At 33.7% G+C, this 18,317-nt stretch overlaps 1 protein-coding gene across 3 annotated transcripts in view; it reads left to right on the forward strand.

The window, feature by feature from the left end:
• TES (testin LIM domain protein) overlaps positions 1 to 18,317 on the forward strand; it is a 106,871-nt gene that overhangs the window by 69,359 nt on the left and 19,195 nt on the right. For all 3 annotated transcript variants that reach the window (XM_012550993.3, XM_012550992.2, XM_003771539.4), the window contains exon 2: positions 1,329 to 1,414. In XM_012550993.3, coding sequence (XP_012406447.1) covers positions 1,329 to 1,414 — 86 coding nt within the window. The remainder of the gene's footprint in view (positions 1 to 1,328; positions 1,415 to 18,317) is intronic.

An 18,317-nucleotide genomic window follows, 5' to 3' on the forward strand; every position in this document is an offset into this window, starting at 1 on the left:
AACCTGTGCTTTGAACTTCCCATTTCCAATGGAAGAATTCAAGTAACTTCTTATTTCATATAGCAGAAGACAGTGATCAAGCTGACCACTTACTGCTAAGGGACTTTATAATATTTTCTTGCTTTAAGAAATATTAACTTTAATGTTATGTCAGTTGTTTTTGCATAGCCCCACCACATCCTCAAACCTTATTTAAATCTTATGTTGTAACTAAAAAAAAAAAAAAAAAACAACAAAAAACAAAAAATCCAAAACAGTAATTGTGCAATGACCCTATCTTACTGTGTATTCAACATTTTGCACTTTTACATACAGTCTTCTGTCTGACAAGAGGAGGAAGATTGTTGCATTATCTTCTTCTTGTTAAAGATTGCTTATTAAAATGACTCAGTCTCATTTCCTTTTGGAATTCTGTTTATTCAAGTTACTGTAATCCTTGTATGTATTTATCTTTTGGTTCTGATTACTCTATGTAAATCTGGTTATTCTGAATTGCTTGTATCTATAATCTTTTACAATCCAGTAATGTCACATTACTGTCATATAATCTTCTGAGCCTCAGGAATTAACAAAAATGTGTTGTGAATTCCCAGGGTAATTTAATATACTACTCAAATTCTTTTTAAATATATTCATCAATATACAATAACTTGCTTACATTAACTACAATGATAACTCCCCTCTCCCAGCTCCAAATTAAAATTTATATTATTTAATTACACTTATAAAATTTTACTGAATCAAGTTCCATTGAAGAGTTCTTAGTATTACATCTTTGGACCTTCAAGGACTAAATGGAAATCACTGCTCTGGGTGGAAAACATGAGTTTATATGCCATAGTTTAATCATATCCTGTACATAAAGTACTTTCTTTGTTTCTAGTTTCTTGCCACCACAAAAAGTGTTGTTACAATGTTTAGGCATATGTTAAAAGTTTTTTTTTTTTATTGTAGCATTTTTTATCCATTCTTTCTGTTCATGGTGGTGTGTGTGTGGGTGTGTGTTTGACACTACTATAGCACTTTAAGGTTTGCAATATTCTGGTTCTATTGTTTGTCAGATTTTATTTTAGTGTCTTTTTATGTGAAATTGATTCTGAAATAAATGATGTAAGTATTACTAACATCCATAATTTTCTCTCCATTGGACTTGGGATAACATCAATCTACCAAGGTGTTGCCACAGTTTAATGATATAGTATTCTCCTCTTCCTCCAGCCAAATAGTTTTTAAAAACTACAAATGGAAAATTAGTGGTAGCAGACTTTTTAAAAATTTTAATTTCAAACTTGCATTAAAGGCACATTGTCTTGTTTTCTCTTGAACAGATGGGCTTAGGTCATGAGCAAGGATTTGGTGCCCCCTGCTTAAAATGCAAGGAAAAATGTGAAGGATTCGAGCTACACTTCTGGAGGTAATGCTTTTTAAAAATTAAATCCTGCATTATTAGCAAGTTCTTTCTATGGCAATAATTCTTTGGCTTTTTTTTTTTTTTTTTTTTTTTGTACAGTGAGAAAGGGCCGAGTTTGTCTGTCATGATTGCTAATACAGATCTACCATTCTTTATTCTGAGATGTGAATAAAATACAAATCTCTTTTTTCTTCCTGTCATAATTTTGTAATGAGTTAATTTGACCACAGAACCATGTTTTAAAGGACTTGATTTGTTCGTTTTCCTTTTAAATTGCCTTTAGGTCTAGAAAGAGGAATCTGATATTTTTGGAGTAGCAAATGAGTCTTTTATTAACCTGTTGGGATTACATCTTTGCTTCTGTATTTAAGATACAACAGTGCCCCAACTAACATATTTTCTACATTAGCATCATCAGTATGTTATAATAAAATAAAAATACAAAAATTTGGGGAAATACAATTGTAATCTTATTTGACTATGATATTATATGAGATGCATACTAACTGATCAGCAATATCATCACTTGGAGACTCTTAACAATGAGATCATTCCTATAACATGTAATTGAAAAAATGATGGACTGAGTCAGAAGATCTGAGCTCAGAGTTCCAGTTCTGACAATTACTAGCTGTGTGACCATAAAGCTATTGTGAGACGAATATTTTGTAAACCATAAAGCCTTATATAAAGTAAGTTGATTAATGATTATTGTATTGAATGAATCCCAGGTACGAAGTTAGACATTTGGGACACAAACAAAAATGAAAACTTGGCTTTGCTTTCAAAAGATTTACATTTTACTGGAGGCTGGGAAGTGTACCCATGTACCCAGTAAATATATACAAAGAAAATAAAAATAATTTTGATGGAAGGGAAGAGAAGAAAGAACATTTGAACTAGGGGTAATTAAGAAAGGTCTTATGCAGAAGTTGAAACCTATCCTGAGAGGGACAAAGAGCAGCATTATGGAGGGGAGAGCCTTTCTGGACATGATGGAAAGCTTTTTCTAAAGGCATAGTTACTAAAGCTAAAATATACCATATTCAGAGAACTGCAGATAATCCAATTTGTCTGGAATGTATACAAAGTGATATAAAGGGAATCTGGAAAGGTAGTCTGAAATCAGCTTATAGAAGATTTAAATACTACATGAAGGAATTTGTGTTTTGTCTTGGAAGGAATAGTGAGCCACTGAAATATCTAGAGCAAGTAGTGGCAATGGGGAGACCTGTATTTTAGAAAAAAATACTTTGTGCAAAGAAGAAAGTGGACATAAGGAAACAAATTATCAGGTTATTGTGGCAGCTCAGATGCTGATGAAAATGGCTCATACTAAAATGGTGACTTTCTGGTGGAAAGATGAAAACATGATGTAGAATCAACATGATTTGGAAGCTCATTGGGCATTTTGACATGAGGGAAGAGAATTGAGGGAGTAATTGATTCAGATCAACTTAATCTGGGCAACTAGACGGATAAGAGAGTTAGCCCCTGAACTGAAGTTTAACTGAAATTTAGGATTCTAGGAGAAAGGGATGAGAAGAGAAGGAGTGTATTTCAGACATGGAAAATAAATGGTATATATGGGCAGTGAGGGGATGGAGATAGAATACTAAGTTTGGAAAGATAGTAGGATAGATGGGCTGGCAATATGAAATAAATTGAGAAAGGTAGGTAGAAACCAAATTATGAGAAGCTTTACATTTTAGGTGTGTGTGTGTGTGTATGTATGTGTTTGCATTTTTAATCTAGAAAGAAGAGGGAGCCACTGAAGATTTTTGAGCAAGTGATATAATCACACCTGATATTTCAAAAAGATTATTTTGATAACTGTAGAGAATGGATTGTAGAGATGTGAGCCTGGAAGCAGAGAGACCAATTTAGAGGTATTATATTAGTCTAGGAGAGGTAAATAAAGACTGAACTAGAGTAGTGACTAAGTAGTTAGAAAGAAAGGGATAGATATAAATGTAGTAGAAGTAGAATTGATAAGATTTAGCATCTGTTTGAATATAGGGAAGGGGGAAGGAAGAGTAAGGATTGCTAATCTGGATGATTTACAAGATGATGGTTTCTTCACCAGAAACAGAGAGGTTTAAGGCATTTGGGGGGAGGGGGATGCGATTTTAAGATGTCCATGGCACATTCAATAGAAGATGTCCAATAGGAAGTTGGAAAAAGTGGCATTTAAGGAAATGTTGGACTAGATAAGAGAATCATCTATATTGAACACATATAAGGTAATAAGATGAGAGGGGGTTGAAAAAAGGAGTTGAAGAGGTCTGATCTGAGTTTTTGAGGTTAAATTTTAATTAGGGGAAGGTAGATATTTTATGATTCAGCAAAAGGAAACTGAGAGGAAAGAACTGGAGAGAAGGGGTTAGAGAATGTCTCAGGAGCTAAAAAAGAGAAAATTCCAGGAGAGATGGATGGTCTAAAATAGAATTTTATAATGTTTTAATTTATTTTGTTATATTTTCTCCAATTATATTTTGAATATATAAATACTGCCAATTATATTTTAATCTGGTTTGGACTTCACCTGTGAGTACTATAAAAGCCACTGGACTTAGCAAATAATATATAGTTGATAACCTTGGAGAGAGAAGTTTTGGAGGAGTGGTGGGGCTAAAAGACTACTTGGAACAATCTTAAAAGCAAGAGGTAAGGGCAGTAAAGAAGTAGAATCTGCTAGTATAGACATCAAAACTTTTAAGTTATAAAAGGGAGTAGAGATATAGGGTAAGAATATGAGGGCTTGGCAGGATCAGGGGAAGAGTTTTTAATTTATTTTTCAGAATTTCAGAGACTTGAGCTTGTAGGTAATAGGTAAGGAGTTAGGATAGTAGTGGTAGATGAGAAGTAGTAGATAAGTCAGTGCAAATGAACAAGCCAGAGAGAATAATAAAAACTGCCAAGCTCTAGGAGGAGATGGAATGGAAAATTTTGAGGAAACACGTAGAAAGAAGGAACATCTCTTCCTTAGGTATTGCAAAAGAGGAGATAATAGGAGATGGCATAGCGGGACTTTGAGTTCTAGAATAAAGGAGAGAGCCTTACTCGTCTCAATGAAATAAAACAATTAATCTCACTTTTTGCCTGTTAATGATGCTGTGGGGGGTTATTTAAAATTGTGGTTACACTGGCGATAAAAAGTAATCTACTGTATAACAGTATTAATAAATATTAATTCAGGACCCTGAAGGTCTTTTAAAAAGCAGTAAATATGACTGCTAAGAAAAAAATATGAAATGTTCTAGCAACTTTTAAAAGAAGAAAACTTTATTATATAATATGCTGGCATAAATCACATTTATTTATATAATGGTTAGAATCAAAAAGGAATAGATAATTCTTCTCAAATTTTTCTCAGTCACTTATAGTCATTTGACATTCTTAATTGGTTGTTATGAAAATTACAGTCATATAAGAGCATAATACTTTTCAAATTTTAAGGTTCATAGCAGGAGCTTAGAGATAGAAACAGAGGTCACCAAGCTTTCCAGTAAGGATCCCTTCAGGGGGATCCCTGGCTGTTGAGTTTGTTCTAAATTGTACATATTGAGTTTGTTCTAAAATGTAATATTATCTGTGTTTTGTTGTATTTTTGTTTATTTGTTAAATATTTCCCAATTACTTTTTAATCTAATTTAAGCTGTTCTAAGGAGTGTTGGCCACATGTTTGATCTTTCTGCCTCAGAATACTGTTCCTAAGAAGAAGCTTATTTTAGATAGAAAAAGAAGCATATTATTAAAATGCTTGAATATTCTGTTTATAGAGAAGCATCACAGCCTTCCATATATTTTTTAGTAGCTGGCTATAAAATACCCATTTTCACCTATGCTGATATGTGAGTATTCATGTTTATTTTTAAAGCAGACAGCTTTCCAAGGGACTTCCAATACACCTTCAAAGGGACTTTATAATTGTGCTGCCTTATGTTTCCTTCTCAAGGGGGTCATGTTTCTAGGATGCCTTTGAAAGATAAAATCTGTAAATATAAAGTTGGATGTTACAGAGTACTTCATTTCTTTAAAGTTGATAAAACTTCTATGAGAGCTGATTTTTCCTGCTTTGTGAGAGGCTATACTACCCTCTACTGGGCTAAAGTGTACTGTCATTTCATAATCCTGTTCACAGTATAGAGTTGGCCCAGACTAAGTGTATGAAAAAATGTCAGCTTTTTCTGAAAATAAAAGATTGAAATTCCTGTTTTATTAATCTAATACTATGTCTGTGTGCATTTTTCCTGTTTGTTATATGTTCTTATAGTATAATTTTTCATGTAAAAGTTTTTAAACTGTTTTGCTGCTGTGAAGAGATAGATGATTTGAATCTTACAAAACTTAGTTTAGATATTGAATTTAAATCAGATATAATATATTTTAAAATGAGACCTTTGTCATCTTAATACTTTTTTTTTTACCAACTGAACTTGTTTGTATGTTGCTTAGCTATCTAGATATTGTAGAGTTGGGATTTTTATAAGCCATAATACACATAAACATACATATATAGTTTTTTATATATGTGTATGTTGTAAATACATGCATATGCTTAATATGTGTTTATCTTTATATAAAATATGTATATGTTGATAACAGAAAAGTAACTGAGTTAATTTTGCATTGACTTTGCCAGTAGAATTGATAAGAGACTTCAAAGACCTATGCTAGAAATCTTTTTTTTGGCTTATTCCACTACATCCTCCTCCTACCTTCCAGCTTCACAAACTCTGGCTAATCTTAAATGGAATGACTAATTTAGCCTAAATCTTCCCTGACACAGTTATGATTTTTCAAAGCTCAACAATGGCAGATCTTTGATATGTAAAAAGGATTGTTCATTTCCATTCTCCTATACAAAGACTAATGATTTCACCCAGATGTAACCTCAGAATTTATTAATAACCATAAAAGACAACGAGCCTAGACAAGCCCTCATATCTATCATGGTTTTTCCAAGGTCATTTGAGACAAAAATCCATCTATCTTTTTTCTGATGTGCATTAGAGATAAGTTTCTCTCTTCGTTCTGGCCTTTATAGTCTGGGCTATAACAAAATATGTTACTTATCCTTTTGACTTTATTTCCACAGCTAGAGATGGAACTTGGAACTCTTTCTTATGGTGACAGCCTCCCGGATATAACCTTCTCTTTCTTTGTACCCTCCCTCTATTTTACCCTGTGGGGGGTGAGGGGGAAATATCACTTCCTACCCAATGTGGACCATTTATTTGTAGTGCAGTAAAAACTCCTGGGTATAAAAGTATGAGCTGTATACAACTGGACATTTTGAGGCACCCAAAAGAAACATGAAACTTGAATTTGGCTGCTTGTGATTTTTTTCTTATTTAGACATTCCATAGGTCTTGCCAGGCAGCCAAACACAATCCATTCCCAGCTCACAGCCTTCTGTCTTTGAGTGTATGGCAAGCCCATTTTCCCTTTTTAGTTGCAAGCTAGTTCTGTTCTCAGGTAAAGTTGATTTTTCCCTAATTACAAAGCAACAGTAGCTCATATGTGCTCAGCCATCTTGGAAAACTTGCTAGTTTAGTGATTTTTTTTCATAATCTTAAATTACTTTTCAGAGCAACTGTTCAGACTGAAACAATTAGGTGGCTCAGTGGATAGTGTAATAGACTTGGTGTCAAGAAGACCTGAGTTCAAATCCAGCCCCAGACACTTGCTGCTTTGACCCTTTATATGTTGTGAAATGGTTCCAAGTTCTGTATATTTGTGTCAGTTCTCTGTAGTTAAGACCTTTTTGGTTTTTTTTTGTTGTTTTTTGTTTTGTTTTGTTTTGTTTTTGGAGATAGTATTTGCAAAGGTGATTTTGCCCCCAAAATTAACTAAAGCAGCATCGATAAAAGAAAGAGGATTGGATTCTGGAACAAAAATTTAAATTCTTCTACATTAACTATTTGTATGACTTAGGCAAGTCTTAATATTTTGATGCCTTTTTCTTTGCAGAATTAGGGAGTTATGTATTAGATGGGCTCTGCTGAGGTCTCTACCAGCTCTAGTTTTATTATGATATAATTGTTAGCTTCTTTATACTATCTGAAATGATTTTATGTCTGAAACTTTAATTTTAAGTAATTCAAATGATTTATTTTGCCTTTTTTCATCATTTCTATGTGCTGTTTTCCCAACCATTGATTGTAAAAGTTGAGAAATTCTCCAATCATTGATTGCAAAAGTACTATTTTCTTTTTTTTTTTTTCTCTTTTTAAAAATGATATGACTTTTACCTTTAGATTAAATATGTCTCGTAGGAAATTGTGGTATACTGTGTAAGTGGTACAAACCTTTCTAATAAAAAGTAGAGGACTTGGAGTCCTCTTTGACTTTTTGAATTTGAAAATTTGAATTTTCTTTTGATCCTAATCAACTGTAGATTTGGGCAAGTCACACAACCTCCCTAAGGCTTTTTTTACATCTTTTTTCACATCACATAGGCAATTCATAAGATTCAAAGGAAAGAATGCCCTCAGGAATTTTATAAACGTTGGTAGCAGTCGTGGAGACTTCTTGTTTCTTTTAATATTTATTCTCTGCTCAGGGTTGAACTTTAGTCTAATTCTTGTACCATTTCTAAATATATGTTTGAATCATCAGTTTGCATAGAATTTACTTAATAGATTTCTTTGTTAACTGCTTTTCTGCCTTCCACCTGGATATCATCTCAGGTTTTTGTTTTGTTTTTGTTTTTTGCTTTGGTAAAGTTGAAGTTCAGAGTCACCACTCTTACCCTTTAGATGTCACCTTTTACTCATTTATTATCCCTTAACACTTGAATCTAGTTAGTAACTTTTATATATTAAAAAAAAATTAGATATACAGAAGGCAACATCCTTATTTGATCACAGAAATGATACATGTAGGTACAAAGGTCATTAGGCCCTTGGGATTTCAACCAACCAGCAGGAAATATATTTAGAGCACTATTTCCCAAATATATGTGAATAATACATGTATAATAACTATCATATGATACTCTGAGTAGTACTTTTGAACTTACTTTTCCTGATGTGCTGCCATTCCAAGAGATAAGGAATAAAGCTCTGCTTCCCACAGCCAGGAAACTTCAAAGTTTAATAAGAAGATATTGAAACTGATTATTTGAACAATGTCTACCAAAACTTATGTGCTAGCACTTTAGGAGTGCTACTTTGACATACTACTAACATATTCCCTGTAATGGTACCATTTCTTTAAATATATGGGCTTCCCTTAATTGGCCACATGTTAACCATTATCAAAAAGTTCTCATTTGATTTTGATCTTATTCATCATAAGTTCAATTTTAAAAATTTAGTTTTGCCAAAGTTTATTTAAATGATCTGGCTATTTCTGAAGACCAAATTCACCTTCAAAGGAAAACTTGACATCAGTGAGGAAATTCAAAGTATGTGATGTGCCAAACCTGGATGCCAGGTTTTAACAGCCTTCTTATTTCCCCTCAGAACAAGAGTGGGTTAAGTAGAGGAAAATACTAAAAACTGAATCATTAGATCACAAAATTATAGTGATAGAAAATCATATAGAGATAATCTAGTTTAAGTTCTTCATTTTATAGATGAGGCAAAGTCAATTATTTGAGGTCCTCAAGCTAGGACTATATTACACGTTTCCTGTTTTTTTCTATTGTTCTTTTCATTATACCAAACTTCTGCCATTAAGTTTCTTTGATTCTCTGTCATTTGATCTGCTCAAGAACTCGCAGTGGCTTGGGATCTGGGGGTAGGTTTTCAAGATCTATTGGGTAAATTTCTGTTCTAAGCTGGGTACTACTGTTATGTACCCTGGATGTATTCAACCAAAATAATCACTGGAGAAGGATCTGCAACTGCAAATGGTAGCCCCTCCCTTGTGTCACTGCCTCCCTCCTTCCTTGTTTCTCATCCTGCCATCTAATGATTTAAGGACTTTGGGGAAATAAAAAAGCAGGTTCTCCATTAGGAAACTGTGCAGTATGATGGGAAATGTACCAGATCTGGAGAATGCTGAAACTGATGTCTCAGAGGCTTCCAAGTCTTGTGATAATTAAGTCTCTAAGCCTCAGTTTCCTCATCTATAAAATCAGGATGAAAATATTACCTATATTAACAACTTGAGAGGATTGTTTGAAAGGCCTAATGAGTTAATGCTTAATATATAATCAAGAGACTTCATCTATCTCTTCTCTCTTTACTAACATTATATCCTATCCTTCCACTGATATGAAGAATTACAAAGTAGCTTCCTAAAAGTTAGGGACCTCTGATGGATATCTACCAACAAATATTTTTATTGAGTTCTGAGCATTTACTAAGTAAACAAGATAAAACACTAAAGTAAAAAGTTCTGAAGTTATATATTCTTACAAATGTCTAAGTTATAGTCATCTCATTTCAACTATAATTAATGTGAAGTCCTTGGGATTATTAATAGAACAGTAAAGAGAGTTCCAAATCAATAGAGGAAAAGTTTGGAATGTAAAATATACTTCTATTCAAACTGGTTTTGATTGGTTTTGAGTAGACAAAAAACCTCCACACATCCAAAAATAGATTAACACATGTTTGTCAGGTTCAGTAGCAATAACAAAGATTTCTAGCCATATTTGTATATGCTTATTACCAAAAACTATCTTCTGATTATTTAAAATTACAGTTTGCAACCATGACCTGATTAAATTAAACCAATGTTAAATGTTGATATTATTTCAAGGACTTCCTTTCTTTGAATTGAAGCTCCATTTACTTGTCTCAGAAAAGCTGCAGAAGTTGTCTTTTTGATACTAAGTATAAAACAGGAGAGGAGGAAGAATTATAACTAGGTGACAGAGTGCATCCGGAACTGACTGAATTAAGAAAAGTTGAGTTTGAATGCTCTCTCAGATACTAGTGATGTGACCCTGAATAAGCACTCAGCCTCTTTGTCTCTGTTTCCTTATCTATAAAATGGTGATGATAATCTTATGATATACATGCTATTGTTGTGAGAATCCAATGAGATATCAAACCTTAAAGTGTTATTTTTTTGTTGTTTAATTTTGTCTGTTTTTCCCATTTGGGATTTTCTTGGAAAAGGTAATGGAGAGGTTTGCTGTTTCTTTCTTCAGCACATTTTATAAACAAAGGAACCGAGACTGACAGGATTAAATGATTAACCCAGGTTCACACAGCTAGTAAGTTATCTGAGACTGGACTTGAATTTCAGATCTTCCTGCCTTTAGACTGGGAACTCTGTCCACTGTACCACCTAGCTGTTATTTACATGTTAGCTATTAATACTACTGTTATTACTACTAGTATTGCTACCACCACCACAACCACTACTGAGTAATACTTTATGACCCCTCTGATTTTAAACATTTATGTAATATTCTATAAAGGTAATAGTCATTTACTCTAGATTTTAGTATTTTGTTACAGTACTTCTTACTTAACCACCAGCGTGCTCTTTGAATGTGTATATGTGTGTGTATTTGTTTTGCAAGGCAGTCTGGAATAGGAAATACAGGGCAGGTCTTGAATTCAGGAAATCTTGGGTTCCTTTCCTTCCTCTCACACAAATAAGTTGTGGGATAATGTGTAAGGCTCTTAACCATTCAGTGGCCTGGCAGCTTTCTAAGACTGTAAGCTAGCAATCAATAAAAGAAGCAAACATTTATTAAGTTATGTCTCAGGTACTAAAGATTCAAAAACAGAAGTGGAGCATTCTCTACTCTCATGGAGCTTATATTACAAAGAAGGAAATATATATATATATACATACACAATATAGATATCAATATAATTTTAATATATAAAATGTTTATTGTAAAGAAGGAGAATATGTACATATGTAATTATTATGTTTTCCATTAGCTAGGCCAATGGATGAATAGCTAGGTAGGTAAGGCAGGTAGAGAGAGAAAAAAGAAAGAGCGAAAGAAAGAATCTTTGGAGGGAAAGACACTGGGGGACCAGGAAGGAACTCATTTGGAAGGTGGAATTGATGCTAAGTCTTGAAGGAAGTCAGGGAGAACATCCTAGGTGTGGAAGAATAGCCAATACAAAATCCTGGAAATGAAAAAAAGAATGAGTTCTAGGAACAGTAAGGAAATTGATCTGAAGAGACTATAGATGTATGTATGATGGGGATTATTATAGTGTAAGAAGGCTAGAAAGATAGGATGAGGCCAGATTATAAAGGATTGTAAGTATAAGACAAGTTGGAAATCAGATTTAAAAGTTTTATCAAAGAGATCAAAAAGAGAAGTGGATGCATCGTGTAGACAACTTTTATCAAGGAGTTTGATTGAGAAAGGGAGGAAAAATTTAGGATGATAATTATCTCTGTAGTTCTTTGAGTTGAGTTTTTTTTTTTTTTTTTTAAAGGATAGCAGAGACTTGGACACATTCATAAGTAACAAGGATGGAACCAATAACTAGAGGAAATGTTGATGATTAAGGAAAGAGGAGGATGGGGATGCAAGTTCATCTGCTGTAGAATATGGGAGGGATCAAATCTAAGATACATATAGAAGACTGACCTTGTTGAAAAGAATCATTTCTCAATCAGAGTCTCGATTTAAGGAGGGAAAGTGGGTGATAATGTCAAAATGAGATGAGGACAGGAAAACAGAGCTCATAGGGCTGGGCTGAAATTTATTGTTAAGTATAAGGTGAGAATCCATGGTTGACACTTCTGAGTAGGTTTAAGAAAGAAGATGAGAGTGAAATGACGGAAAATAAATTGTGAAAGAATAAAAAAGATTGTCTTCATACAGAGAAGACCTAACTGAGATTAAATAACAAAAATTTGTAGTTGATGCAGGAAGCGTAGTTGGGAGACTTCTTGGCCAGTTCAATAGCATATGAGTAGAAGAGAAGATTGATACAGGGAGCAATTGACTGTTGAAGCTGAAAGCTCATAAGTAACAAGAGAACACAGGGAACACAGGGGATTCAAGCAGAGAATTTGTAGAGTTGATCAAGTTCACTAAAGGATTCAGACAGTGAAAGAGCGTGTCCAGCACAGGCCATGGAGTGTTGGCCATCAATTCATTTGGTTATTCAGTCATTGGTTGTCTTCCAAATGATTTCCTTTTTTTTTTTTTAAGATCCCAAAAAATATTTTCAAGTATAAGAATAGAGATAACATCTAGATCGGGACCAGATCTATGGATTTTCCTGGTGAAGGAAGACTTCTTAGGTGAAGAAATTCCCTTTGTGAATTCATTTATGGACTTAGACTAGAGGAGAAATGTCTTATTCCTTACTACTTTGAGAGGTATAAAACTCCTTTGCTGCCTAAATCTGAATAAAATATAATTGGGAAATATTTAATAAAATAAAACTAAAATATAATGAAAGATAATTATTATTTGTGGTTTTCTAAGTCAGTATGTTGATGACAGAAATCCCTTTCTTGCTGAGTTTAAAATCAACATAGAGGAGGCTTGGTCAATCATACAGCAAATGTCAGAGACAAGATTTGATCTTATTTCTCTGACTTCAAGGCTAGCTTTCTATCCACTGTGTAACATTGTTTGTCAAATATAAAGCCTTTCAGAGTTCATTTGAAAGGTTAAAATTTAAAATAGAAGCTTCTGTATCTCATATCTCAGATCTAAGAACTAGACTTTTCCCTTCTATTGTTTACAGTATAAGATTGGAGCTAAAAAGGATTAATTCCAATTATCCATCCAGCCAGTGCTGGTTCTGTTTGTAATTACCTTTTAATAACTGCACTGTAGGCAATAGGCTGTTCTCCATTTTATCCACAATATAAAAGGATCTACTATAATCAGCCCCAAAATCTTAAGAGTGCTCATTCAGCCAAGGTTATGCCACTTTCTCTTTCACACTGCAGTTTAAGAAAGGAAAACATCACTATTGGCAGAACCTATAGATTAATTTGTATATACTTGACAATATATTTTAAGTTACAGTTTTTTCCTAAGCATGGTGAATGTATTCCATATGTTACTGACTGAGGGCAGAACTAGTGGAGATAGCTCTCAGTAAGGGAGTAGTGTTTTACCAGTCACTGTTCTTAGAAAAGCAGACAGAAAGACAGAGGAGATGAAATTTAATATTCTAAGCACCCAATATAACCCTAAACCTCCTAGACCCCAAGTGAATTGTCTTCTTACTTTCTTTCCTTCCATATAGCTTTAGGCACAAAAGGTGCATTTTTGTGATTTATGTTTACTTTCATATTCATTGTAATGAACCTTATCTCCTGGGAGTTAAAACTAGCCAGTATTTTTATTTGCTTCTCCAAGGTTGACTTGGTGTAACATATTGCTGTTTCAATGGGAAATATGTAATGTGTCACAAAGAGGTATTTTACTTTTTGTTTTTTTAATAACTGCTTCATTACTTCATTGTTTTGGGGTTCTTTAGGCTGATTCTCACATGACAGAAAAACACTTACCTTATGGGTCAAACTAGCTAAGTAGCTAGATTTGCCTTGAGGTTTTTCTGGTTATAGAAAACCTACCAGATCTTGCAGATAACTTTCTGGGGTCACCTCAGTGAGTAATATCTTAGATGACAAAAATCCTTTATTTCCAATTTCCCTCCTTCCTCTCTCATATACATATTACATATACCTAAATACATATTTTACAGAAACTATCTGATATCTTGTCTTGTTATATTTGGATATTCTATAAACAAGCAAGAATTATTTTATTTAGTAAAACTTTTCATTTTCCTGTTTGACATCATTTCCAAAATTTTGCTTTTCATTCTTCATTGTGTATGTATAGCCATACCTTAAGTAACAGAATAACTGTTTCTCTGTTTTAATGGCATCCATAGGGATTTGGACACAACCTTACAATCCCCTATCCTGATTCCTATTATAGGACCTCCTTTGGGCAACGCTTTTGTTGGCTAGGTCTACTTCTTAGATGAGAAGTCTCTTTGACAAAATAGTACATATTTAAATTTTTGAAAAACTTAGCCTGTTTGTTTTTATACCTTCTCCTCAGAGAAACAGTTATCAGGTTCAACAAAAATGTATTTAAAGAGCATCAAAAATCCCTCCCTGAGCATTTATAAAGAACAGGAGGAAATGAATAGAAACCTCAGAAAGAGAACTTGCACTTTTTTCCACTAGATGGGAGTGTATGATAACAGCCATGAGCAAGAAATCTTTGAGAACCAAAATGGCTTGTGCTGACTGTTTGGAAGCTATTTGCAAAGTTTAGAATTCAAACCAATATTATGTGAATAATAAAAGTAATTTGTACTCTCCCTGGGGACTTGAAGTTCTGAATTAACTGTTTTACTATATTTGCCTTGCTTTAAGGCAACACTGTATGCAAAAGAGGCAAACAGAAAATGAGAGAAGAATAGTAGGAGAATAGAATCAGAAGAACTGGAAGTAAAGCAATGGAACTCTCTGGGTTTTTTGTTTACATAAAAAAGGACTAATCATTCATGCCCTAGCTAAATTCATAAGGTTTTCTGTCATTAGGATCATATGAAATTATGTTAAAGGCTATTTTTCCCCCATGTTATAGAATTACATAAATTACATAAATACATATTTGTTATAGAATTACATAAAATAATTTGTGTAGCTTCCCAAAAAATGTGATTTTACATGCACACTGGAAAATAGCATTTCTATTAAGTTAAAATTGAAGAACAACTGTATCAGTGACCCTAAGCTAAATTTGAAATGTTTAGCTCTATCATACTGATATTTTCATAGTTATGAGGTCTGATTAAATCAGTCTATTGAGAAAGCTTCAGTGTTCCCAACTGCTTCTAAGATAAAATGTAGATTCTTCTTTTTGACATTTTAAAAGCCCTTTAAAGTAAGGATTATTAACCTGGAGGCCTTGGACAGATTTCAGCAGATCCATGAACTTGGGTGGGAAAAAATACATTTTTTATTTTCACTGACCTTTCATTGGAAGTGAATACTTCCTTAAACTCTTTTTTTTTTTTTTTTTTTTTTTCTGAGTTGTCCATCTAGCAATTTCACCAGACTGCTGGGGGACAGGGGCATCCATGACACAAAAAAGGTTAAGAACTCTGACTTTAAAGACTATATTCTATCTGTCTTCCCAGACTTTTCACATTATTGTTTTTCAAACATATTGCATTCCATCTCTAGACTTAGAATTGGGACTCATTGAGAATATTTTGGACTTTATAGATTAGGAAACTAAGGCCTAGAAAGATGATATATGGTTCATTTTGTTTCACATAGGAGCGAGGCAGTATCATGGAGGTTTGGTTCAAATTCTACCTCTGACAGTTTTTCCTTGTGTGACCTTGGGTTTTAACATCCCATTTTTTTTCCTAGTCATTCAGTAAATGTTTAAGTGCCTACTATATGCTAAGTATGGGCATAAGGCTAGGTAGTTAGTGGATAGAGTGCCCTGCCTAGAATCAGGAAGACTGATCTTAATGAGTTCAAATCTGGCTTCAGACACTTACTAGCTATATGACCCTGGACAAGTCATTTAACCCTGTTTGCCTCAGTTTCCTCATCTGTAAATTAAGCTGAAAAATGAAATGGCAAACCACTCTAGTATGTTTGCTAAGAAAGCCCCAGATGAGGTCATGAAGTCAGATATGACTGAAAACTGAAATGACATATGTCAAAGCACTGGTATGATTTGTGAATAGGGGAGGAACACAATCACACCTCTGTCTTAGGAAGATGATTTTGCCAGCTTTGTGAAGGATGAATTAGAAAGAGGAAAGACAGGAAGTAGGGGAAACTAATTGGGAGACTATTATAATTCTATAAGAAATGATGAGCAGGCTGATTTCACAAAAGCCTGTGGAAAGACTTAGATGATGCCAAGTGAAGCAAGCAGAACCAGGAGAACACTATTACATGGTCACAGCAAATGATGATCAACTATGATAGATTTAGCTCTTCTCAGCAGTATAGTAATCCAAGACAATTCCAATAGACTTGGGATGGAAAATGCCTCCCACATTTAGAAAGAGAACTAGAGAATGAATGTTGATAGAAGCGTACCATTTTTCACCTTAAAAAAAAAAAATTGTGTGGATTTTCTTTTTTATGGTTTCCCTTTTGTTCTGATTTTTCTTTCATATGACTACTAATGGCAATATGTTTAAAATGATTATACAGTATAACTTATATTAGATTGCTTGTTGTCTTGGGGAGGGGAAAAAAGATAAGGGAAGGACAGAGGAAAAATTTTGAACTCAGAATCTTACCAAAAAAATGAAAGTTGAAAATGATGTTTACATATAATTGGAAAAATAAAATACTACTGAGAAAAAACAAAGGTATCAAAAATTTTTTAAAAGAGGAAAAAATAGAGACTATTATAGTAAACTGGATGGGAAGCAGTGAGAACCTGAACCTAAGGTAATAATCATGACAATGATGAATGCAAGAGATCTGTGGAGGTACAATCAACAAGAATTAGCAATTCATTAGACATGTACTATGAAGTAGAATGGGTTAATGATGTCTGATTTGCAAACTGCAAGGTTGTTTCTATAGCAGAAATAACTAAGTTTGAAAGAAGAGCAGTTTTAGGAGAAAAGATAATGAGGTCTACTTAGGATATTTGGTATGATTTTTTTAAAAGTATAGAATCTTAATATTTTCATTTTAAAGGAGCGACTAAGAAGAAATGTCACTAGGAATCTGAGAATAACTTATATTGCTCCCCTCCATAGTCCTTCTGCAAAAGGCACTTTCCTTTTACTCTTTGCTGTCACTAGTTTTCATCAGGGATCCAAGAAGACTTTCATTTCTCTCCTACTTACTGGACCAGAAAGATACCTCCCTCTTTTAATGAGACAGTTGATATTTTAAAAGCTCTTCTAGGGAAATAAGTTCAGAAAAAAAGGTCAAGTTTCTCAAATATACAAAGCTAGAGAATAGATTATTTAGTTAACCCTGGCTGACTCTGTATAGTCCCAATGTCAGAATACCTCTATTGACCTTGACCTGTTTATATTTCCAAGTCAGTGGTCTTACCTTTCCTCCCTTAAATGAAACAAAGCTTCTTCATTACTTAGCATGGCAGTATAAGGAAGGTGCATTGTACATGATGCTTGATGGCAGTTCTGATTTAAGCTTACCCTTCTATATTACAAGGTAACATAAATATGCACACCTCACAGTGTTATTTTGAGACTGAAATGACACAGAGCACAGCTACTTCATTGCATACCTATGAATGAGATCATGTAAAATGCTTTGCAATTTTAAATGGTTATGTAAGCCATGGGCATGGTGTGGTTGGTTCAATGATTTTCTTCAGGTTGCTTGATTTTTTTGACTTCATAACACATTTTCCATTGCTACCGAGTCCCAGATTCTACTTCTGGAGTAACTTCTGCACTTAATAAATGATGGCCCATCTTTCACAGTTGGTTAACATTTTCCATCTTTCCATCTTAAAAGTACACATCTCTCTATATTCTCAGATAGAACCACTGAGCATGAGTCTCACCAAATATATCTGGTGTATTGTATTCAATTCTGGATACCACATTTTAATAAGAACATTGTTCTTATTATTCAGAATAAGTAAACTCATAAGGTGAAAGGATATTGAGGATGTCATATATGGATCTGTTGAAAAATTTGGATATACTTGGGCTGAGGAAAAGAGGATACAGTAAGGGCATCTTAATAGTTGCTTTCAAGTGTTTGAAGGGCTACCATGGGGAAAAGGGATAAATTTGTTCTTAATATTTGGCATCTGGGGGCAGAAGCAGGAGCAATGAAAGTTTCAAAAACATCAGTATAGGTTTCATATCAGAGTAAACTTTGTGAATAATTAGAGCTGTCCAAAAGTTAAATGGACTATCTTGACACAGATTTAAGTTTTGGCTTCATGGAGTTCTTCAAGCAGAAGCTGAATGATCACTTGTTGGGTGTTATATAATAGGGATTCCTTTTG

This window comes from Sarcophilus harrisii, chromosome 5 (assembly GCF_902635505.1).
Source record: "Sarcophilus harrisii chromosome 5, mSarHar1.11, whole genome shotgun sequence".
NCBI classification, from domain to species: domain Eukaryota; kingdom Metazoa; phylum Chordata; class Mammalia; order Dasyuromorphia; family Dasyuridae; genus Sarcophilus; species Sarcophilus harrisii.